This window comes from Sapajus apella, unplaced genomic scaffold, assembly GCF_009761245.1.
Source record: "Sapajus apella isolate SASKATOON/1434 unplaced genomic scaffold, GSC_monkey_1.0 scaffold7, whole genome shotgun sequence".
Lineage (NCBI taxonomy): Eukaryota > Metazoa > Chordata > Mammalia > Primates > Cebidae > Sapajus > Sapajus apella.
This window is the reverse complement of record NW_022436947.1, coordinates 17549370-17574853: the sequence shown is the minus strand read 5'-3', so window position 1 is coordinate 17574853 and position 25484 is coordinate 17549370. Positions and strand designations below refer to the sequence as shown.

The following is a 25484-nucleotide window of genomic DNA, read 5'->3' as shown; positions in this document are numbered from 1 at the left end:
GGTTGCAGTGAGCTGAGATCTCACCACTGTACTCTAGCCTGGGCAACAGAGAGACTTCATCTGAAAAAAATATATATCCTTTACAGATAAGGGGAAAATACTCTACTTTAATGATCCATTAATGTAAAACCATTTTCTCTTTTTAAAGCTTAAGTGTGTGTGTGTGTGTGTGTGTGTGTGTGTGTCTTTGTTCTCTGACCTTCTCCTCCACAGCCTTCTTAGGTCTCATCGCTCTACTTCTTTGTTCTCTACACAATGGTCAGCTTTTGGGACTAGAACGACATGTCCCACCCACCTTGGCATGCCCTGAAGTGCCTAGCATCACATTCTGCATATACTAAAATGTGTGTCTGTATGTGTGGAATAGACAACCAAATGTGATGGTTTCCCTCATGTCCATTTTATGTCCCCAGGAGTATAATATACTTCTATATCTAGACTATAAGTCCTGTATCTGTATAGGGATTATTAGTTTTTCAAAGAATTTTCATAATTATGCTCTCATTTTCATAACAATGATATGAAATAACAAGAGCAGTGTTATTACACGGTAGGAAACTGAAGCATAAACCTTTAGATACTATTACATGATTTGTCTTACTTCACAAAAACCGACAGATCTTAGGCTAAAATACATATTCTCTCCTTTTGGTCCAAGTTTGCTTCTCTTAAATACACTTGAAATGCCTTTCATAATAGTGAAAATTAAGAATTTTCTTTGCAAAAAGGAAAAAATGAAAGATCAACCAGCTTTTAAAAAATTCATTGTGACTCAACCTTAATTGACTTAAACTTTGGTTAAGCAGGAAATAACTGCAAACCCATTTGAACAAGTCATCAGTGTTCAAAATATTCAACACATATTTGATGAGTGCTGAACACTTTGCTAGACAAAGTGATAAAGTGGTAAATGTAACTGAAACCCCATACAGGAAGACTCCCTGCCATTTGCTCGTCATTGATTTAGTGTAACTACGTATAGCGCTACCTTACTAAAAAATACTATTTTCGTCACTTGCCTTTGCTTGGCTGCATGGCAACTAAATGACCAGAGTAATGCCAACCATGTCGATTCTTCCAGGGGCCTGTGACATCACGCTGTTGGAGGAGTTCAGTGCTAATAGATTTGGCTCATGGTTTCAGTTGTTTGATTTCAGTCTGGAAAAAACACAGTACAGCATAGCAAAAATAAACAATTACCAAGGTTCTGGGACACATACTAGAAATAAAGGATTTATTTTATGTTTTCATATTTTTTTCTACTGTTTTATGCCTAACCAAAATAAAATGTGCATTTCTTAAATCACAGATCCCAAGGCCAAAATAATGGTCAAGTACAGCAAAGGAAGCAGGAGAAAAAGGAGAAAGCCTGAAATATATCAAAGTAAAAATGAAGCTAAGTGAGATGTATATAGGTATTGCTTACTAAACAACAACATAATAGGATATCTTAAAAACAACAAAAAAGAAAATACAAAAAAAATCCCCACACACAAAACAAACAAACAAAAAATAATAGCATTACTTAGAGTAGGACGCTCTGAGGTTTTTGAACAACACCATTTTTTGTAGAAGGAAGAGATAAACCTCCAGTTCTGATTAGACTTCATAAAGAATGGGCTGGATCAGAAAGGATGTAATAAGTGGCCTTGTAGCAGGTAGATGTGATTGTATGACTAATCATAGCAAGAGCTGTTTTTTAAAATCCACGCCTGCAAGCCCCACACTTGTTTTCAGGAAGACAGAGAACCTCTGGACAAAGTGAGGCTGTAGTAGCGGCAGGTGCCTTATACATGAAGGCCGAGCTGCCACATTGCTCCCTGGAAATTCACGAACAATACTACCTAAATTTCTTATTCCCAAAATAGAAATAGGGGGTCCAAGGACAGTTCCTCTTCTAACACTGTGCTCTAACTATTTTAACCTAAGTCTCTTCAAATCAGTTGCTATAATTGTCATCTTGAAACAGGACATGCATTTCTTGCTATATATAGATAGAAGGAATGTGTATTTGGATATCAGTGTCACTTTCCTTGGAACAACAGTAGTATTCAACTAGTCCTTCACTGTTAAATCTTACCCCTCCCTGAAACTCACCCTTACCAGACAAAACCAGAGACACTGTTAGAAAAGCTAGGACTCATTTTATTTCCCCTTTGACAAAATCCACAGGAAAGCCAACTTCCAAAAGAGGCAAATGTGGAGCATTATTACTAATGCTAGTAATAAATTACTAGCATTATGCATGGATCATTCTTTCAAATATATGAGTTGCTCAAAGTGTGTTTTATTGTGTGTGTATAAATGACTAACTACTTGAGGAATAGGCGTCATTAAAATAGTGGTGCTGTGGTCACTGTATCATCATCATCATCATCACCATCACTCCCGTACTACAGATAAATAATCTCAAAAATGTAAATAGTGCATCTACAGAAACAGTAAGTAGCAAAGCAATACTTGTTCACAGGACTGTCTTCAGTAACATGCTCTCATTTATTTTACCACATGGTCTTTTTTTTTTTTTTTGGCTGTTCTATCATTTTATGCATTAAACGTTTTATGGCATAGGTAGATCTGTAATAACTATTATATAAATGGATAAAACAGGCATACATTAATTGGTTTAAGAGCAGAAAAGTCACTGCAATATGTCAAGCCACATTTTAAAGTGTTGGGTTCACATTTTCCCATATATTTGCATTGTACTCTAAAGCTTTATGTGAATTTTCAATGTAAGTAAAAAAAGTTGTATAAAATTAAAGTGTCTCACAATGCTTGTTGCTTTTTACAAGAATTCTGTATTGAACAATTCCAAATTAGATTAATAATGTTAAAATGTAGATAATGTATACAATGATCTAACTTTATCCTTGACTATTGCAATACACAGTTAATAGTGGTTTAAACATAAAATATTTCTCAGTTTGCTTTGAAGATGATTGAAACGCACCTTCTTTTATCACAGTTAAAGAGGAGTTTGGACCTCTCATTTCACATTTATGGTTTCTCAAGTTTTAAAATAAATCTGGCAAATTCACTACAATCCACATATTTATATTCATTAATGCTGAGTACAGAGAAAATATCAGAGATGAGAAGAAAAACAAAAGCACATAGTGCTCCTGGTAGCCGAAGAAGTAGACAGTTTCAGGAAAAATGGAAGAATCACTGGCAGCAAATCCAACGAGGATCTGTAAAATAAGAAATGAAAATGAATATAAAATATGAAATGAGTTTATAACATGAATCAGAAAGAGGTCACTGAGACCCACAAGAAGAGTTATTTTAGTGGGGTGAAGGGGATAGAGGCCAGATGGCTTTGTGAGTGCTGACAGTGACCTGGGTTAATTCAAGCCTAGCTATGTCAAAACAAATTTACTGGAAAATCAGTAACACAATAAGCTTAACTGGCTTTAAAAAGAAAAGAAAGAAAGAAAGAAAGCAAACAACCTTCCTCAATTAAAATCCTGATTTTTTTGCTTGTTTTATTAAAACATTTGCTACTAACTTTTTTAGACTATATGTGCTCAATAACTTGACCTAATGATTCTTGATCAGATTAGATGACACTGACTGCCCTATCTCCAACTGTATATTAGACTAGCAATTATTAAACAAAAATCAAAGACAGCAAATTAGTATGACAAGAAGATTGTATTTAATGAAATTTGACCTGAATCTTAATAGTGTGTATTAAAATATGTCAAAAGTGGATTAGGGTCTGCCAAAGCAAACACTTACAGATTTGTCTCTTGAACAAACATCTTTAAAATACGTGTTAATTCTAAGCGGTTTTGTTTTGTTCTATCAGTAGGAACACTCCCTGCAGCTGAATTGGCAGATCCTTTGTTTTCATAAGAGTTCTTTGAACCAATCAGGACACAGATTATCTTATTATACCTCTGTGGGCTTGCGTTTCTTTTGATGAGAGTCTAGAGAAGTCATGGGTAATACTTTACTGTGTGCCAGAGACAGCTTGTGTTTCAGTTGTACAAGGTCAGATCTTAATTTAACCACCAACTGGATACTTAATTTTAGATACACAGAGGAACACATTGGCTCCAGGGCACTTCCTCTGATTTAGGAAGGTAAGTCCCTGGATAAGAATGACAAGATGATCATTCCAAAAGGTGAGATTATGAAATATTTGATCTTTACCTCACCAACCAGCTTATTGAATATTGTTCAGTATTGGAAATATTTTAAGCAGATCGAAATGCAAATTGTAGTAGCTACTCATTACTTTCTTTCCGGTTGACCACCTATGGGCTTACCTGTCTAGGGCCTTTTAAATTAGAGAATAAAGCTAGAATTTCTTGTTTTATAGACCATCAATTAAATTGCATAATTACTAAGCATAAAAAATTATATCATGAGAAAAACAGATTGAGACTATCCTTATAGTCTCAATGTATTTACTATAGAATTCCCAGAAGGGTCTCAGCTGACCTCTTGGTTTCTGATTAAAAACAATTAAATAATTTTTGTGAATAAATACAGTAAATCTCTTTTAAGGCTTTTTCATCACTTGTTGAAAAAGATGAATGTTTTCTGGCCAGATTGAAAAACTTCTTTAAGTTAGTTAGATTAAAAAAAAATAAACTGAATAGAATTGAGAATTTACTCCTGAAAATTATATCAGAAAACCTAAAGGTTGGAAAGTCCTTAAAATTTATTGGATATCATCACTCATATTGTTCTTAAATGTGCAGTTAACTTCTAAGGAGCCACCTGTATCTCAAATAATTTGACTTTCATGAAGTAGAGCAGTGAGGTAGACAAGAAAAATCTTATCGCTGCTTTGTGCTGAGAGCATCAAATTATTGTGATAAAAATTATAATTTTACACTTCAGTTATGGTAATGGGAATATCTTATTTTCAAATAAAAATTTTCCTACAAGCTTTATATTTCCCCTGAAGTTGTTGGATGAATTTGCTAGGTGTTTGCTTAAACTTTTTGAGAAAACTTTTTCTCAGGCTTATGAATTTTTAGGTTACAAAGTAAGACGCTCTTTTCATTAAATTCCTTCAGAGTAGCTGAGTCATAGTTAGAGTATATTGGTTAAGCCTGTGTTGCCTCTATTGTCAGATGACTGGGCTATATCCCATTCTCCACTGCTCACTAGATATGTGGGTTTAGGTAAATTACCTAACTATTTTGTGCTTCAGTTTTCTCATCTGTAAAATGGGGGAGAATTATGTCGTAGACATTAAATGACATCCATTTAATGTACTTAATGTAATGCCTGTCACAGGTAAACACCCAATAGATGTTAGTTGTAATAATTATTAAACTCAATATGAAAATATTTATTAAAGAACTGCTATGTGCTTGACTGTGTGCTAAACCTGAAAGAGAAATTGGTATTATTTCTGGAGAAAAATCTAAAATACATTATTTAAAGGCAAAAAACTCCCTGAGGGCATGGTTCCCATATATTTGTATCTAGCCTTGTGCCTAGAACATAACAGACATTGAATATATATTTTTGCATGGACAAATAGGATCATCTGAGCATCCTTAGGAAAAAAATAATCGCTAAGGATTGGTGGGTTAATTCTTCTCCTTTGTCTTTTTGATTGGCAGAGCAGAAGAACATAGTATCATAGATACTGTGCATTTGTATTTTACCAAGGTATTTGACAATATTCCTTGATGATGGTCTTGTTATCAAAAAGGAGACATTAATACTAGGTGGTGGTGTCTTTAAGAGGATTTGTAGCTGGATAGACAGCTTTTCTGGGAGGCTGCTAAATAATAGATCGACGTCAACATAGAGGCTTCTGTCCTGTGCCAATTTCTTTTCAACATTTGTCTTTATCAGTGGAGCTTAAGGACATATAGAAGGCATGCTTATTAAGTCAGCAAATAAAACAATACTTGGAGAGATAGAAAATGCATTCAATTTTAGCAGAAGGAAATAAAGGCCAAATTGAAAAAAGATAAAATGTAATAAGAATAAATAGAGTCCTGCATAAAATTGCACAGAAAACGGTGTGGGGAAAACACACGATTTGTAGAATTCTTTAGATACTGGGGTCTAAATCAAGTATGTAACATGATAGCCTAAATATTATTAACTGAGCTTGAGCTAAATTAACAGATTTATAGTGTTCGAGAAAAGGGAAGTGGTCACATACACTTAAACTTGTGTTGGTCTGACTGTAGCTGTTGTGCTATATTCAGAGCCTGTGGTTCGGTGTCACTTTTAGAAAGCCATGGATAAACCAATGTGTTTACAGGAAAGCAATCAAGACGGTGCAGGAGGTGACACCATGTTATAGGAAGAGCAGTTGTACAGGCTTAGAAAGAGAAGGCTCAGTGGAGACCTGACAGCCTTCCTGGGGGATATTTAAAGGGCTCCTGTGTTGCAGAGGAACAATACTTTCTCAGTGTAGCTGTGAGAAAGAGAACTAGAAACTGTTAGAAGAGAATTAGAAACATTATCTTCAGATAATATTTTGAAGGGGTGGATTCAACTTCACTGGTTTTTCTAATTGTTAATGCTGGCTAGGCTGTGTGCAGTGGCTCATGCCTATAATCCCAGCACTTTCGGAGGCTGATGGGGGAAGATCACCTGAGGTCAGAAGTTCAAGACCAACCTGACCAACATGGTGAAACCCCGTCTCTACTAAAAATACAAAAATTAGCTGGGCATAGTGGCAGGTGCCTGTAATCCCAGCTACTCAGGAGGCTGGGTAGGAGAATCGCTTAAGCCTGGGAGGCAGATGTTGCAGTGAGCTGAGATTGCACCATTGCTTCCAGCCTGGGCGACAGAGGGAGACTCCGTCTAAAAAAATACCAAAAAACAAACAAACAAACAAAAAACCTGGCTAAAGGAGAAGCGCCATGGAGATAGCAAGCTCCCTGACACTTTGATGTTCAAGCTGAGGCTACCAATTACTTGCTGGGCAGGTTGTAAATAAGATTTACAGGTAGGGCTATACCTGATGAAATTTGGTGATTCTAGGGAAAAGGAGGGAGAAGAAAATAAAACGGGCGTGTCAGACTGACTGTTCAAGAGTGAGGAATGAAACTAAAACTTTTAAAAAATACTAGCATCCTACTTTTTCATTCCACAGGAGTTCAATCACAGAGTAATAACAGGCAATGTTTACTGACTATTTGTGACACACCAGACACAGTTAACCAGGCAGCTAATGCAGGCAGGTCAGGGTTTGAACAAAGATTCAACCATTACAATCAGCTGCTTCCAACAGAAGGAAATCAATGGCCTGTATATGATTTCAAACAAGATATGAAAAAATGCAGTGACTCATTATTATTTGAATCCATTTTGAAGGGGAAAACATTTGACTTGAGCACCAGACAGGATTGTTTGCCATGTTGAACAAAATACATTATGCCAGGAATGAATTTTTTAGAGAGAATATGTGTATATGTATATGAATATTTATATGTATATACATAAGAATAATGTTTTTTTAAATGCTCAACACTCCTAATCATTAGAAAAATGCAAATCAAAACCACCGTGAGATACCATCTCACACACCAGTCAGAATGGCTACTATGAAAAAGTCAAAAAATAACAGATGCTGGTGAAGTTATGGAGAAAAGGAAATGCTTATCCAATGCTGGTGGGAATGTAAATTAGTTCAGCCACTATGGAAAACAGTTTGGTGATTTCGCACATAACTTAAAGCAGAATTACCATTCGATCCAGCAATCGCATTATTGGATAGATACCCAAAGGAATATAAATCATTGTACCATAAACATACATGCACGCTTCACTGCAGCATTGCTCACAACAGCAAAGACATGGGATCAACCTAAATGCACAATGACAGTAGACTGGATAAAGATAATGTTGCACATATACACCACGGAATACTAGCCAGCCATAAAAAAGAATGAGATCATGTCCTTTGCAGCAACATGGATGGAGCTGTAGGCCATTATCCTAAGAAAATTAACACAGGAACAGAAAACCAAATACCCCATGTTCTCACTCATAACTGGGAGCTAAACTTTGCGTACATATGAACACAAAGAAGGGAACAACAGATACCAGGACCTACTTGAGCGTCGAAGGTAGGAGGAGGGAAAGGATAGAAAAACTACCTATGAGGTACGATGCTTATTACCTGGATGACAAAATACTCTGTACACCAAACCCTTGCAATATGCAATTTACCTATATAACAAACCTAAGATAAAACTTAAAATGAAAGTTAAAAAATAATACTTTTTAAAAGTCTAGAGATATTAATATTATTATTATTGAGATGGAGTCTCACTCTGCCACCAAGCTGGAGTGCAATGGCATGATCTCGGCTCACTGCAACCTCCCTCTCCCTGGTTCAAGCGATTCTCCTGACTCAGCCTCCCAAGTAGCTGGGATTACAGGCACACACCACCATGCCCAACCAATTTTTGTATTTTTAGTAGCAACGGGGTTTCACCATGTTGGCCTCAATGGTCTTGATCTCCTGACCTCGTGATCCACTCGCCTTGGCCTCCCAAAGTGCTGGGATTACAGGTGTGAGCCACTGTGCTCGGCCGAGATATTACTTTTATTGTTACTACAGCTAATCAATGTAGTCAAAATATTTTTTACTCACACTACAACTCAATTGTGCAAACCAAAAGTAGCTTTTTTATTGTCTGTAACTGGCCAAACCTTTCTCAGGAGCTGCCACTCACTAATAAATGGAAAATAAAATTTTGGTTTCATACAGACAGACACAATAACTTACGTAATGAAGCCTCTGCCTGGGTGATTCAGGTAATGAATTGCTCTTTCAATTTTCTGCTCCTTCCCAAGCCAAGAAACTCTCCCCACCAAGTTCTACTTGCTTTCCTGTACATGTAGGCAATCTTCTGTCTTCTCGAGATCACCAAGGTTCCTGGCCTGCTCAGCCCTGAGAGGTAGATTCCAAGCTAATTTCCTGAGAGGGCTTTGTAAGCTTTGCCTCTGTAAAGTCCATCTTAGTTCCCTTTTCTTGTTGTTATTGGTGGTGAAAACTTTAAAATCTTAGCAAATTTCAAGTATTCAATACAATATTGTTAACTACAGTTCCATTGTCATACATTAGATTTCCAGAATTTATTTATCCTGGTTACCTGAAACTTGTACCCCTTGGCCAGCATCTCCTAGCCCCTGGCAACCAACATGCTACTCTTTTTTTCTATGACTTCAACTTTTTAGATTCCAAAAATAAATATCTCAATATTTGTCTTTCTGTACCTGGTTTATTTCATTTAGCATAGTGTCCTCTAGATTGATCCATGTTGTCACAAATGGCAAGATTCTCTTCTTTTTTTAAGGCTAAGAGTCCATTGTAAATACACAGCATATTTTCTTCATTTATTTATCTGTCAATGGACATTTAGGTTGTTTCTATATCTTGACTACTGTAAATAATGCTGCAACTAATATGGAACTGCATATATCTCTGTGAGAAAGTGATTTCAATCCCTTTGAATATATACCCAGAAGTGAGATTGCTGGATCATAAGGTAGTTCTATTTTTAAATTTTTGAGAAAGCTTCATACTGCTTGTTACAATGGCTGCACCCCAGGAAAGGATAAACTATGTGAGAGAATGGATAGTTTACTTAGCTTGATTTGTGGTGAATATTTCACAATGTATACATGTCAAATCATTAAGTTGTACATGGTAAATATATATAATTTTAAATTGTCAACTATATTTCAATAAAGTTGGGAGAAAAATCCATCTTAGTTTCTTAAAAGTGGTTAGTCATATTTGGTTAAATAAACATCATACTTAAACTGACACTTTACATAGAACATTAAATATTCTTTCAAGTATATGAAAATTTTTTTTTTGAGACAGAGTCTCGCTCTGTCACCAGACTGGAGTACAGTGGCACACTCTTAGCTCATTGCAATCTCTGCCTCCTGGATTCAAGCAATTCCCCTGACCCAGACTCCTGAGTAGCTGAGACTACAGGCATGCACCACCATGCCTGGGAAATTTTTTGTATTTTAGTAGAGATGGGGTTTCACCATGTTGGCCAGGATGGTCTCGATCTCCTGCCTTGGCCTCCCAAAGTGCTGGGATTACAGGCGTGAACCACAGCGCCCAGCCAAGTACATGAATTTTAATAACTGTATAGTATTACATTTTTTATGTGTATGATAATGTCTTAGACAAATTTCCCATTTTGGGACATTTATGTTGTTTCTAATATTTTGGCAATTTAAACACAGATGAGATAAACATTCTCACATATACATCTTTTTTTACATCTCTGATTATTTCTTTTATTTACTTACTTACTTAGTTTTTGAGACAGAGTCTTGATTAATCACCCAGGCTGGAGTGCAGTGGCATGAATTTGGCTCACTGCAGCCTCGATCTTCTAGGCTCAAGCGATCCTCTTGCCTCAGCCCCTCCAAGTAGCTGGTTCTACAGATGCATATCACCACATCTGATTAATTTTTGTATTCTTTGTAGAGATGAGGTTTCACCATGTTCCCAGGCTGGTCTCAAAGTCCTGAGCTCAGGCAATCTACCCATCTCAGCCTCTCAAAGTGCTGGGATTACAGGTGAGAGCCACCAAGCCTGGCCTTCTGATTACTTCTATAAGACAGACTAGATGTAGAATTACAGACAAAGGATAGGGATTTAAAAATCATTTTATCATACTAACTTGTGATCAGGGCACGTATATTAATAAGTTGTATATTCATGGGCCTATCTTACTCTAGTCTGTTATTCTGTAAGTTTTACTCTAGACACCCATGAGTTTGTAAGTCTAAACTCCTTTCTAAACCATTGTGAGTGTAGTCCTCAAAAGCTAACATGCATCTTCCCAAAGTTCTAATTAAATCTGACTTGGAAATCAATAGCAAAAATTTCTTTTTTCTCTATTTTTTCTTATTGCTTTTATTTTATTTTTACTAGTCCTAATACTAAGTTCATTAAAAGTCTTTGCTTTTGTAGTATGAAACTAGAGATAAGCAAAACTAGTAAACAGGTTCTATCATTAGTATATTTACGTAGAAAATAAGCATCAATCCGTGAAGCCACAAAATTTGAAGAGAATTCAGCAAAAATATATCCATGACCTATAGAGGAAACACAAGGCTAATTTTAAGAGTTGTGTTTGTTTAATAATAGTTTATTTAGTAAATCCTGAATTTTTAGCACATGCCAGATATCATGTTTAGTTTCTACAGACCATTTTGCCTTTTATATCTTTTTCTAAAATGGTGAGTTGTGTTTCTTTGAAGTAACATAAAAGTAGCATTTGTTTTTTGTACTAAGATTGTTCATCTGTGTGTGTGTGCGTGTTTTCAATTTATCAAAAGAACATACTGTGCTGTTAAGAAAGATGCTATTTAAACTGATCTAGTTCCCCGCATCACGCATAGGATTTCTCTCTAGTAGAAAAAGCAAATACCATAAAGAAGGAATTGCTGTAACTTATTGCTTGTAAGTAAAAGTTACCTGTGACTGTGGAATAAAACCTAATTCTGACAGAGTTACACTTCTCTCTGAAATTTTTGGGGGACTAGTTGATTCTGTTGTTTAAATCATCCTAACGAATCCATTCACATGATTTGCCACTTTGAGCTATGCAATTCTTAAAAAATAAGTGTTCAGCCACCAGATAAAAAGCAAAGTTGTAACAGAATTTTGTTTTGTTTACTGATTTCTCCACATCTTTAAAAGTATGCAGATAAATGATCAAAGTACCTAAAAATGAGAATTAGCATTGTTTTGTATATGACAACTGTATTTTTTTGACAGTACCAAAAAAAAATACAAAAAAAAAAAACAACAACAAGAAAATATCTTTTAACTTTTGCCATCCCTCTGATAGGATAAATCCTGATGATTCTCTCAGGGACCTCCAGTAGATAAGCTCAACACTCAAGAACCATTGCAGCTTCAAGGTAAAAGAAGAATTCTCATGGCATCAGTGTCCCCCACTCCACACAGCAGAAACTTATATCTCCTTTAGAACCCCAGGGTTTCTATCTGGGCTGGCCTTGGATAAAATCGTAAAGAAAACCAAATTTTACTGAATGCCCTTTTCTCGTCCCTTCTTATCACCTCCCACTAGAACCTGGCCTTAGACTTTCTGCCATGTTCCCAGCCTCATGGTAGGTACTCCAGTAACTATCCCAAGAGATCTTGGTTCTAAATTAGGAGCCAGTATGTTGCTATCTAAATTTTAAAAGGGACACTGGAAGATGGAACAATAGGCCCTAAAGGACAGAATCTCTTGCTGATGCAACAGAATGACACTGATGTGACAGGTGCTGGGGGCAGTGTGTTATTTATGGACACAGAGCCCTTCCTTGCACTGTGGAAGCAACTGTCCACTCTGCATACTCTCAAGGCCAGCCTTGCTTAGGACTCATAGAGATGGTTTTAATTTTGTGATGCCCAAGACAGAGTGTGAGGGTAGATGGGGTAAACAGATCTGTATGTAAGCAGGAGTAAACCAACTAAACAATTCACGAGGAACAAAGTTGTATTCCTCCTTGTTAAGGGAAAGGAAGAACCTTGGTTCTGTGCTGTGGGAGCTACTGTATTTCAAAGGAAGCTCCGATGGGTGTCAAAAATTTATCAACTACCTTTACAGGAAGGCATTAGCTCAGATCATGGTTTGGAGACAGTATAGCAAAACCGAGGCAAAGAGGTGTCGTATGCTCATGTTCACTCCAGCATCATACCTTGCAACATTACCAACCTCCTGACCACTTCAGTCAGGCACAGACTGATATGTTGATTCTGTGGTTTGGACCATGATGTTTAGACTCCAAGGCAAAAAGTACAGAATGAAGGTAAGCTTAGGACACCTCAGACCACCCTAAGTAACATAAAGCCTTATTGCATGGAGTCAAAGAAAAAGATTTATGTGTCCCTGGAAGCTATTTTTTATTTTTGGAAGTGATTGTCATCAAAAGCTGGCTGTTAAAAGCAAGATCACGGTGTTTTCTTTTGAAGGCAACAGACTGTGAGATATTTTCCTCTAACTTCTGAAAGACCTTAAAAGTGAAGGTATGCCTGCCTGGTCCAGAGTCTACTTATTAGTTCTTTGGTGGGTCTTTTAACCTCTTGAATCTGTAATACCTGTAATTTATAGAATTGGAATGAGGATTTAAAACAAGGTAGTATATACAAAATGTTTTACACAGTGCTTGAAACTAAGCAAGCACTTGATAACTTATGATTATTACTACTATTGCCAAATGTATTAAAAATTTTACATGATAACCAAACTTTCCCTTTTCTCACTAACTGAATTAAGGATTTAACTTAGCCTATCTGTAAAATAAACTAACACTTATTGATAATTGAGGAATATATTTGGCACTTAGCATTTAGGGATCCTTAATTCAGTGGTTCTTTACCAGGAGAACAGAAAAAAATCTCTGAGATTCCATAAGTTCCCTAAAATTGCATGCAAAATTTGGAGTGGATGGGTGTCCCTCTGAAGGGAGAATCCATAGCTTTCATCAAATGTTTTCATGACCCTAGGCAAGGTTAACCAGTACTTTAAATGAAGAGGCTGATTGTAAAATATGATTGTATCAGTTACTTTGTAAATCAGCTACTTATGGAGAACAAATGATTTCTCTAGCGGTCTTCCCTGGAAGAAGATTGAATATTAAATGGCAAATTATTATGAAGAGTCAATTTCTCTAGGCTGGGAGTGGTGGTTCAGGCCTGTAATCCTAGCGCTTTTGGAGGCTGAGGCGGGTGGATCACCTGAGATCAGGAGTTCAAGACCAGCCTGCCCAACATGGTGAAACCCTGTTGCTACTAAAAATATAAAAATCAGCAGGGCATGGTGGCAGGTGACTATAATCCCAGCTACTCAGAAGGCTAAGACAGGAGAATTGCTTGAACCTGTTGGGATGGAGGTTGCAGTGAGCCGAAATCATGCCATTTCACTCCAGCCTGGGCAAAAAAGCAAAACTCCATCACAAAAAAAAAAAAAAAAGAAGTCAATTTCTCTAGACTGAGAAGTGGGACACCCATACATAGATCTTAAAGATGTCAGAATATTGTCTGTCTGGCCTTTCCTCATGCTTCTGAATGGTGCTTTATATAAACAATTTCCCATAAACTATTCCTGGCCCTCAGGTGAGATGAGTCCTAGACACTTTAGATGTGCGGTTTGGACAAATCAGTTAGTCTCCTCTTGCCTTTATCATTGTGTCTTGATGTCTTTAGGTCTATTCCAGTAATGCTCCTGTGACCGGCTGTCTGGCACCTTAGTACTCCTGCATGCAGGTCTTCACTTCATCCCAACCTTTCGGGAAAAGGCTGAAGACATCTGGGCTGAATTGGAGTTGTTCTGCATAGTAAGAGTGTTCCCATTGTTTTCACCCTACCCTCATTAGAGATACAAAACAGTTAAGAACCTAGGTAACTTCCTTTGTGATAGTAGTTAAAAATTAAAAAAACAAAAAACAAAAAACATTAAAATAAAAAACTTTACATAGGCCAGCTCAGTTCTCTGTGAAGCCTGTGCTATCTCATACACTGAAAGCCCAAATTTCAGACAGGGTTAGATTTAATCTGGTGATTTAAACAGGTGAAAGGCTCTGTATCCTCTTACTAATCCCAGAGCCATACAATCCCCCTGCCACCCCAGTAATATTACCGAAAAAGTCAGCAGGCAAGGCCACGGGTTGAACTTTGTCATCTACTGGTGCTGGCTGACGAACTCAGTGCTTGTCTGCTAGTAATGAGTCAACAACTTTTATTCCAGTGACCACTGAGAGCAGCTGTTTGCTATAGTTGACAAGGAGTAGGAACAGAGGGAAGAGGTAGAAAGAAAAACGAGAAGAGATTTTGTTTCCCCTCAGAAAACTAATGGTCCAAGTGAAAACACAAGCACAAGTATGTAAAGAACTTGTAAGGCAAATGCAGAATGTGTTGAGTATAAACCCAGACATTGGAAAAATATTACATAAGAGGAGATATTCACAGATGAAGACGGCTGGAGAGGAACTGAAGAATTACACCAAGGGCTTCCATAGGAGGAATGTCTTGTGCCAGCCTTGATACAGTGCGAGCCATGGGTGGGGGAAGCTGGGAGGGCCTCATGAATGAAGAGGAATATGATACAAAAGAACAAAAGAGAGACAATGAAACCAGGTACAGAGCGAACAATCAAATTTGTTTAGTTGATAAACACGACAACTCCATATCCAAAGGAAACGGTCACTTCTGAGAACAAAGAAGAGCCTGGATTACGTTTCAGTGCTTACTTATTCATTCATTCATTCATTCATTCATTCCACACATATTTAGAGAAAATGAACCAGGAGATGATGCTTCTCTTGGCACTGAGGGCATAGACTAATTCCCTGCTTTTACATTCTAAGGAGAGGAGACAGACGATGACTAAATAAACAGTAAATGAAAAGCAAAATACCATTTACATCTACTTGGTGAATAAGATCCCTAGGGTGCCTTTTAAGGAGACTGAGATACCACAGTGTGAGGGAACGTTCCTGGTGGAGCATGGTGACTATCTCGTGTGTGGTCTCTGAACACTGGCACTACTCTATACCTTTTCTTCTGAGGTGATATTAAGGCTACTGCTATAGAACAATGAACAACTAAATCATAATATTGCCATTGAGTTCATGCACAGTCTGTCCACAGGTTAGAGGCCTTGGCTGTTAGCGGGTATAAAGTTTGAGATTATCCAGCCTTGGAGAAGAATGAGAAGAGGTAAAACATGTGTCAACTATGTTTTGGAAATTGCCTGCAGAACACTCTTTTGTTTCTCTCTCCTTGAGAAGACATACTATAAAACAAAATTTCGGCCGGGTGCGGTGGCTCACACCTGTAATCCCAGCACTTTGGGAGGCCGAGACGGGTGGATCATGAGGTCAAGAGATGGAGACCATCCTGGTCAACACGGTGAAACCCCGTCTCTACTAAAACTAGAAAAAATTAGCTGGGCATGGTGGCGCGTGCCTGTAATCCCCGGTACTCAGGAGGCCGAGGCAGGAAAATTGCCTGAACCCAGGAGGCGGAGGTTGCGGTGAGCCGAGATCGCGCCATTGCACTCCAGCCTGGGTAACAAGAGTGAAACTCCATCTCGAAAAATGAAAAAAAAAAAAAAATTCATATAGAGACTATAAAAGGCTTGTATTTGCCAGTCAACTCAGTTATAGAAATATTTTGATTTCTATATTTACTAAATTTCCTCTCTAAATAAGATAAAGCAATTGATTCAATAGTAAATAGTAAAATAGTAAATTCATTCAAATAGTAAATAGTAAATTCAAATAGTAAAGAGTAAAATAGTAAATTCATTCTTCTAATTTGATATTTGGGAGAAATAAGCAAATGAAGAACAATCTACATTTTTCTGTATTATCTTCAGGGAGATGGGCCAGTCAACAGCAGGGCTTGTAATAGAACTGATAAGGGAGTGAATGGGGACTCTATAGGAGGGCTGGTTTCTGGTCTATGGATGGAGTTTAAATGGTCCTTACCAGGAGACCAGTCAGGACTTGCAGCTGACCATCGCTGGTTTATAAGGCATGTAAAAGGATGACTCTTCTCCATTACAGCCACTATCCATCTTATCCTCATTGTGTCAATTTGTAAGCTTTTAATATGCTATGTACACACTCTCTGAGAAAACTGGTAGACCAAAATTGGTATCAATCAGAAACTCAGGAAAAAGTGAATTCTTATAAGCCCAACTACAGTCATTACTGAAAAAAAAAAGTCAAAAGTTAGAAAGTGCAAATGCTCAAAGGCAGGTTATTAAAAGTTTCAACAGTTAGACCATTTAAGTTAATAAAGTGGACTCACATGTAATGTGGATTAAAATGTTACCTGCATTTGTATTTGTTAACTAGCAAAAGAAAAATGCATTTTAGTTTTTCAACATGCATTTTTGATGTTAACTCTATGTGCTGTTTTGGGTCATTTGTTAAGAACTTGTCTCTTTCAAAATTATACACAGGAATGGATACTACTGATGACCCCGATGAAGACCATCTTACAAGTTATGATATTCAGCTAAGTATTCAAGAATCCATTGAAGCCAGCAAGACTGTACTTTATCCTGAAAGGTAGTATTTAAATCAACTATCCTCAGTGAACTTTATTTATGGCATTCATTTTGTTGTAAGATAAAATAAACCCATTTCCTAATTCCTCCTCTAGGAAATTGACCTTTCCTTTCTGATAGGGAATCTAGCAGCTTTCCAAGGGCCACTGTGCATAAGTTTTAGTAATCTGATCTTCCACAAATTCTCACCTCCTGTGGAAACAGGAAAAACCATATGTGGAAAATTCCCAGACGAATTTGGTGGTACAGAATTGCCTATTTTCTAAATTAATAAGGATTCAAAAAAGGCAATGAGTAGTTTGAACATATTTGCAAGTACAGTTTATACAACCAATACATAGACAGGTTGGTATACAGAGGTCTGTATTCTAGAGCTCATTCTGCTACTGATTCAGCTAACCCTTTATAAGTAACATATTCCATTTTTATATGTTTAAAATTTGAAGAATAATGCTAAGCCACCTAGCCTATTAGTTAATGAATGAGAGAGAGTTGCGGACTTTTATTTTATATGACAAAGTAATATACAAACTACCACCTATTTCATTACTATCCAAATGACAAGAATTAATAAATTAAAATATGCATAACATTGATGCATTATGTAGGCTGGAGTTACTGAGTCTAAAACTACAAATGTAAATTTATTTCTTAAAAAACATGCATTATACGTCTGATAGAAATAAACTAGTTTACTTTTACTTTTTGTTATAGTATTTAAAATCTTGTATTCTGGAATTTAGTCATACTTTTGAATAGATCCAGTGTTTGAAAGTTGTTGCTTTTGAGCTTTTAAAAAATAGACGTAGTACATTTAAATTTCTGGTCTGAAATTTCTCCCTTATCTCCAACAAGCTTTAGAACCTTAGAGCTTCCTGGAAGGCATTCACAACCCTGGTACGCTAGCAGATGTTTCTGCTTAACAGAGTTAAGTAAATTTGTTATGGAATTCCTTCTTTCCGCTTAATAAATACACACACCAGAAAACTTTCATGAGGGTTTAAATCATGAACTGCTGGGCCAGTGACTGGGGGTTTGTTTAGTAAATGCCCTGCCTGTTTTCACTTGTGGTATAGTTGATTTAAAACTCTAAAACTCTTATATGTAGTTTAGACCAAAAGCTCCCAAGTAAGTATCTTATTAGCAATTATTAAGTTCAAAGCAATAAACATTTTTTGAGCATAGAGTTTTTAAAATTGGAAAAAGCCCTAGAGATCTTTCTATTAAGTCCATCATTTTGCAGATGAAGAACCCATGCCCAGAAAGGCTAATTGGCCTCCCCAGAATCACACAATCAGGCTATGATCTGAACCTAGCCCTTCTGACTCTGACTCCAATTGTTTACTTCTTTTTTATTGCTTTGAGATATCTCAGAGATAGCATCGTAATCTTGTACTTTGCCATCTTCACTAATATTCTTATATCAATGCGTCATAAATAAACTCTGTATCTGACTCCCATACATTCACTTTTTTAAGTAGATAATATCAGTTGTATGCATCTCCTTTGGATCTTGATTATTAAGTTTAAAAATTCAATATAAATTAAAATGTTTGGTTCCTTGAAATATATTACTAGTATAAATATGATCTTTCTTTATTGCATAGATTTGTACCCCTAAGCGGTCAAAACAGAAAACTTGTGGAGGCCATAAAACAAGGTAAATGGGTGTACTATCTACAGTGGGATGAATTGGAGATTCCACCTTGCAAAAACAGAGTTTAGTTAACATTCCATGTGTTTAATTTAGGTCACATTCTTGAGCTACAGGAGTATGTAAAATATAAATATGCAATGGATGAAGCTGATGAAAAAGGATGGTTTCCATTGCATGAAGCTGTTGTCCAACCCATTCAACAAATACTTGAGATTGTTCTGGATGGTAAGAGAACATAAAACTTGTTTGACCAAACCAGAGCAAGAATATTGGTATGTTGATGTTATAAGTGTTTTCCATGAACATAACTAGCAGAAAGAAAAAACAGATTAAAATATTATTTGGAATTTGAAAAAGGCAGCATCTATGTTTTAAACTCAGAGTACAAAAATTAGCACTTTTTTGACATTCGGGTTTTACCTTTTGAATCCTTTTACCTATGAATAAGACACAGGTTGGTGGAAAGATGTGGTTATCACAAAAAGGTGATAAAATTTTGTATATATAATGAATTAATTGAGTCATATATAAAACTCTTCTTTTGGAAGTCAATTTAAATTTTTTCATTTTGAACTATCTCTTGAGTTAACAGTTTCCAAATGATTCTTATATAGTGCAGCAGGGAGTACTGACAATATTTGTCTTTATATTACATTGATGTTTTCATAACATAAGCATTAAAAAATATTGTGGTAAATCAAGCTAGTGTTAAATATTAACAATAGCTTTTATGTTCTAACACAGTGTTTTCATATCTCAGCATCTTACAGAACACTTTGAGAGTGCCCTTTCAACTTTCACTGCTGCATGACAGCTCTATGTTCTGGGAGAGAAAAATAGATACTTGATAATTAGCCAGCCATCTAGAAAGCTAGACAGCTAGACAGACAGATATAGATAATGTCGAGGATCATTTTCCCACAGTGATGCCTATATTCAAGTACATTCTCATTCCCACATTCAGAGACTTCATTTGACAAAAAAAAAAAAAAAAAAAAAATTTCAGTTACAATATAAATAATACAAAGGACTGAAGCATTGTTTTGTAATGTATCAAGAAATGAGACTTAGCGTGCCATTTTCAAAAAAGCAGCTAGAAACAGATTTTGCTTTTCTAGCTGTCAATTTGATTAGCAAGTCAATGTGCATTTACTTTATCCTCAGTTGGTAAACTTTTGTCAAAGTCTTTTCATTTTCCTCCATTGACTTTGCTCAATCTGATGTGTATCATATTGGGTTGCTCTGATTTGTGGGATATCCTGTAAGTACGTATTTTCTACTTTTCAACATAATGCTTTCATGTCACAGCATCCTATAAGACACTCTGGGAATTCAAGACCTGTGATGGAGAAACACCCTTGACTTTGGCAGTCAAAGCTGGTCTGGTGGAAAATGTAAGAACTTTACTAGAAAAGGGAGTATGGCCCAACACCAAAAATGACAAAGGAGAGACCCCCCTTCTGATTGGTAAATGACTTTTTTTTTCTAGAGCTTTTATAGTTTGAAACAAATAATAAGTATTTATTGGAAACCACCATATAATGGCTAAAACTGTGATCTCAGTTCCTTCTATTCCCCGAGCTACTTGCCTAACCCCGTGTCTTCTGTCCTGTGATTTTGTTTTCCTGTTCCACAAGGATGTCAAATATGAAAGATGGCTATATCCTTCAGTATCCGGTTGTAGAGACTGCAACTAACCAGGAGGGATCTCAATTAGTTTTATGAAGCCAGAGATACCAATTTGAAAGGAATATTCTCTAGGTAGGACCAGGTGTAAGGAGGGTTGCATGTGCAATATATAGCCAGAAGCAAGAGATGGAAAAAGATTCTAAAGAGAGACATCAAGTTCACGTCATACTGATCAGGCCAAGCTGGAAGGAAGGGGAGCCCACAGATTCTGAGCACACAGATACAGCCCATGGCTCCTGTGCTGTATAAATACAGCATACATACAGTGTATAGAGGGGTACACTGTGACACAACAAAGGATCAATGGGAACTCTGAAGGTGACATTCACTGGCTGTCTTGTATATCCTGCTATTTGTTCAACAGTAAGAATTGGCAAGTCTGTTTGTGAAAGCAGAGAGAGATAAGATTAACTCCAAATGACCCAAAGATAACATTTCCTTTCTCTTAGGGACATAGGTGGTGAAGTCAGAATTTGGTATTCGCACATGAGATCAGTGGGTTTAAATCTTAGCTGTGAATTGCAATCATGGGCCTCAGTTTTCTCATGTATAAAATGGAAATACAACACCTACCATGCAGAATTGTGATTAAAAATTAGAGAAAAAAATACATAAAAGCTCTCATATGTAATAGATGCTCAAGAAGGGAGAGCCATTATAAAGTTGTCTGTGTGTGGCAGGAGGAGGAGAGGGAAGAGGGACAGGAGGAGAGGGAGGAGAGAACGTAAGATTATTTACCAGCAATCACAGAGGAATACATTAAAAGTCATAGCTAGTTAAGAACCATCACAGCTCCTGTTCAGTGAGGAATCACTAAATAAATAAATAACCAACCAACCTAAACAACTTGAATATTAAAAAGACCTGAATATTGTTAAGCAAACTTGGATAAATCATGAACATTAGTAAAACATTTATATATGATGGCACTGATTCAACAATATCAACGCAACAAACATATATTAAGAAGTCACATTAAGCCAGAGGCTATCTGGGCAGTGTGGATATAAAGATGAATGGATTAATCTTCCTCCTCTCAACGTCCAGGAGAAGAGCTAGATGTAATTTAAATGGAAAATTCGTGTTATAAATGCTATAATTAAGTATATATTTAAACTAAATTGGGAGAATAAAAAAGTAGTGAATCTGTGAAGCCTTCAGAGAACCTTGCTGTTGGATTGTCTTGACGGTTGTATAGGGGAACGTTAGCAGACAGAGGCGTGGAAGACTCCTAGGCAGGTATTCTGCCCCGATACACCTTGCTCTATGAAAAGTGTCGCCACAGTGCGGTGTCAGTTTGGCCTGGTTCCTTCTTACCTACTCTTGCCCCATGTCAGAGCTTTCAGCCTTGACAAATTCAGATAAGATGGGAAAAGCAATCTGATCCATATAGTTAGAATACAGACAAATCTGCAACAAAAACCAAAAACGGATACACAAAGCAAACAAAAAAGAATGACTTAAAGAGAAAGAAGTCATTTCTCTGACACACATTGCAGGGTGGCCCACAGTTGTCAGGGTGGCTGTATCAACATTACAGTGTGCTTCCTAGGTTATGACTCCCAATGTCATAATTTTCCAGGCAGCAGGACGGAGGAAAGAGGAAGCCCTAGGAAACCATCTTCAATTTAAAAAGATGACCTGGACAGTGCACATGGCCCTTCCACTCATATCCCATTAGGTCAGATTTTGTCACAATGACACAGCTTGGAGCAAGGGAAGCCAGAGGGAGGCCGCGACATTTAGTGCCTACCTGGATGGTCTGTGGCCAGCTAAATACTTGGGGCCTCTGTGGTTAAAAGGAAAAGGGGAAACACAAATACTGAAAAACAAATCATAGTCTCTGGATATGTTTTAGCCTGCCTTTAAATCACAGTAACATGACACTTTTCATAAATAAACCAGAACTCTTTTCCTGAGCAGGCTCTACAGACATTAAACAGAAGACGTACCTGTGGGTGTTGACTCACCACTAGTAATGTGACCTGTATTATTTAAAGGCCAGAATATGCCACAGAGTATTTGCAACAACATCCGTGTTGTTTCTATAGATCACCTTGAATTTCTGCAAAAAGAAAAGGGACAGAATTGTATACTGCTTCACTTTGCAAATAGAGAATTATTATCTACTTGTTAGTTTCAATCCACTTATTTTTAAAGGACAACTAAGCCATGATTAGCACTCCTTTGTTTTCTTTTGGCTTCATTTAAATTTTTCTTTAATGCTTAAGGCCTATAATGGAGCAGTAAACATTTACATGCATTTCAAAGTTGCATATGTTGGTTTCATTCCCTATGCTGGCAATATCTAAGGTGTAGGAAAGGAACTCTATCATTAAGTTATCAGAATTTGCATAGAATTAATATTTGGAAATAATATATTTTAAAAACTAAGTGGTAATGTCAAGAGAGGACTAAAGTCTCCATGAAGTTAATATGCTGGACATGCTCATGTAAACCCTCATTAGCCACAAAACTGGGGAACAGGGACTTTTCCTGGGTTACCTTATTCGGCACCTTTGCTGTAGAACCCATGCCAAGTCTTCATAGGTTTTATAGGAAAATGGATTATTCATGGCGCTTACTCAGTTTGTTCTTTAATCTATGGGCTTCTTTGAGATTTCCTATTCAGAGTCCCTTAACTTGTAGCGGAGAGACACGGGGGAAAAAAGTATTTCTTCTTTTTGTCTGTACAATGTCATTTTTATTTTTCTTATTCTAATGCCATCATCCTTATCTCTATTTATGAGATATCCTGAGAGGGTCAAGAAAAAAATCACTTTTGGTCCCTCCAGGGCCCTTATTCCTTATCAGTCATTTGGCCCTTCCTTATTTAAGGTATTTTGATACACTCTAGTCATGTTATACAGTTACTTGCTGAGTGGTAGGTATCTGATTTGTGAGGATGTGACACTTATTAAAGGTTTTTGCACTTGGACTCCTCCTCTGCCCACCCCCCTGGAGTTGGTGTCACCTTTCCCTAGTTGGATAGCCACAAGCTGATCCTGGCCAGTGGAGCCTAGAGTAAGGAGGATGCTCAGGGAACCGCCTGGGATGACATCTCAGTCCCACTGCCCTCCATTCCTGATGGCCTTATGCCATCTATATGCCATGTACAGATCAGCTCATTTTGCTTCAGACATTTTCTTTTCACCAATCAATATACATCCTCTTCACTCCATTTCCTCTTTTAATCTCCCAGTCCTTGTCAAGACAATCAATAACCCTTGCCTATCATCTATGCAAAATTCTTAATCTAATTCCCTAAACTCTTCAACTTAAGGTCAGTTTTCTTTAAGCATTACTATTGAAGCTATAAATTTAAAAAATTAATAAAGAATTTGAGCATTTCTGAAGAAATTCTAAAGAATTTTAAATTCTAAATTTTAGAATTTTAAGTTCTAGAGAAAAGAATTTTATATATACTATGTAAACATATGTATATGTCCATATGTAAAACAAGTCATTTTCAACTTAGTATTTTACTTAATCAGCTTTGTTACATCAATACTGTGCCTTAGTGAGTTTTCATTATTTCAGTCATTTATTGGTTAAGAATGTCTTCATGGATTAGCTTGGAAGGGGTTTCCTACCATTTGCATTATTTCTATAGGAAGTACATTCTTAATTTCAAAAAATTAAATTGGAAGTGAAGTTTTGATTTTTTTAAAACTATTTTAAGTTGAAGATGACCCATTTATGCTGTTATTTTCAAGAAGAGAAACTATTAATATGAATCAATATGTTTTCTGAGTCAGACAAAAGGTAAAAAGATTATGAGGGAAGAGGCTCATTATTTTGATACATTTTTTTTCTAATTAGGAAAACTGCCATCAGAGCAAGATCAATGAGGACACGTTTCCTTTAGTTTGTTTAGCTTACTTGATGTTTGCTTTGCAATAACACCAGCTGGCATGAGGTAATTCACTGTAATTAGAGCTGCCAGTGACAGTTGGGCAATTCGGAGAGAGGCATTTGTCAACAAGTTCTACTTTAGACAAGGAGCAGGAGAAAAACTGGAATCTTCTGCAGGGATGGCTTGCCTGCTCCCAAATGAAGTAGGCAAAGTTTCTATTCATCCTCTCATTGCCACACTGGGAGCTGCTCTCCTTGCCTTGGCGTTAGATCCTTTCTGCGATCTGCCTCCTGGTTACTCCAGAATGTTCGATTCAGCCTCACATTTCCTTCTGTGTTTCCCAGGATAGGCCCAGACCTCGAGTCTGTCTTTCAACAGAAGGTAATAGAGGCTTCTTCCCTTGACTTTAGATCCTTTCTGCAATCTGCCTCCTGGTTACCCCAGAATGTTCGATGTAGCCTCATATCTCCCTCTGTGTTTCCCAGGATAGGCCCAGACTTTGAGTCTGTCTCTCAATAGAAGGTAGCATAGGCTTCTTCTCTAGGCTGTAAACTCTACAGGTGAGATCCAAATCTGTCTCTTCTTCTTGTGGTCCACAGTGTGTAACACAGAGCCTTTAGTAGAGCCAGCCATATTAACTGAATAATAAATGAGAGTGAATGAATGAATGAGTGAATGTAAGTGTGTACATCTTCATTTGTAGGGGGTAGCACTCATCCTATCTATTTTTCAATAGATTTTACTTACAAGAAAAAAAAAGCTACATTTTAAGAACTGTATACATCTAAATGAGGACAATATCTTAATAATCCAAAAGGGGAAAAACCTTTTAACTGTATAATTTCAGCCGTTACAGACGAGCAGAGAGGGACAGAGAAATCTAATTTTCTGAACTTTCTTAATTGTACTACATTAACTGCCGCTTACTTCACCCACTGGGAACAGCTAGCCTATGTAGATTCTAAACAATCTTACTAATAATCATCCATTAAAAATATAAGAAACAGAGGCCAGGTGCGGTGGCTCATGCCTCTAATCCCAGCACTTTGGGAGGCTGAGGTGGGTGGATCACCTGAGGTTGGGAGTTCAAGACAAGCCTGACCAACATGGAGAAACCCAGCCTTTATTTAAAAAAATACAAAATTAGCCGGGCTTGTGGTACATGCCTGGAATCCCGGCTACTCGGGAGGCTGAGGCAGGAGAATTACTTGAACCT

At 37.0% G+C, this 25484-nt stretch overlaps 1 protein-coding gene and 1 long non-coding RNA gene across 11 annotated transcripts in view; one reads left to right on the top strand and one right to left on the bottom strand.

Annotated features, from left to right (window-relative positions):
- Positions 1–38: 38 nt before the first annotated feature.
- On the bottom strand, positions 39–25311 carry LOC116550246. Its single transcript, XR_004268297.1, has 3 exons — positions 22365–25311; positions 2954–3194; positions 39–1158 (listed from the first exon to the last, which is right to left on the bottom strand). It is a non-coding gene; the product is annotated as an uncharacterized LOC116550246 (long non-coding RNA).
- Positions 3954–25484, top strand: part of ASB15 (ankyrin repeat and SOCS box containing 15) — a 37577-nt gene continuing 16046 nt past the window's right edge. For 4 of the 10 annotated variants that reach the window (XR_004268296.1, XR_004268295.1, XM_032276116.1 and 1 more), the window contains exons 1-8: positions 3955–4133; positions 11829–11901; positions 14195–14325; positions 14736–14866; positions 16959–17067; positions 18674–18726; positions 18817–18948; positions 20032–20190. Coding sequence is in view for 8 of the 10 variants with exons in the window: in XM_032276116.1 (XP_032132007.1) it covers positions 16961–17067; positions 18674–18726; positions 18817–18948; positions 20032–20190 (451 nt within the window). In the remaining 2 variants the exon portion in view is untranslated. Of the gene's footprint in view, positions 4134–11828; positions 11902–14194; positions 14326–14735; positions 14867–15354; positions 15497–16958; positions 17068–18673; positions 18727–18816; positions 18949–20031; positions 20191–25484 lie in introns of all 10 variants that reach the window. The other 6 variants (XM_032276118.1, XM_032276117.1, XM_032276112.1 and 3 more) reach the window with 5 other exon arrangements.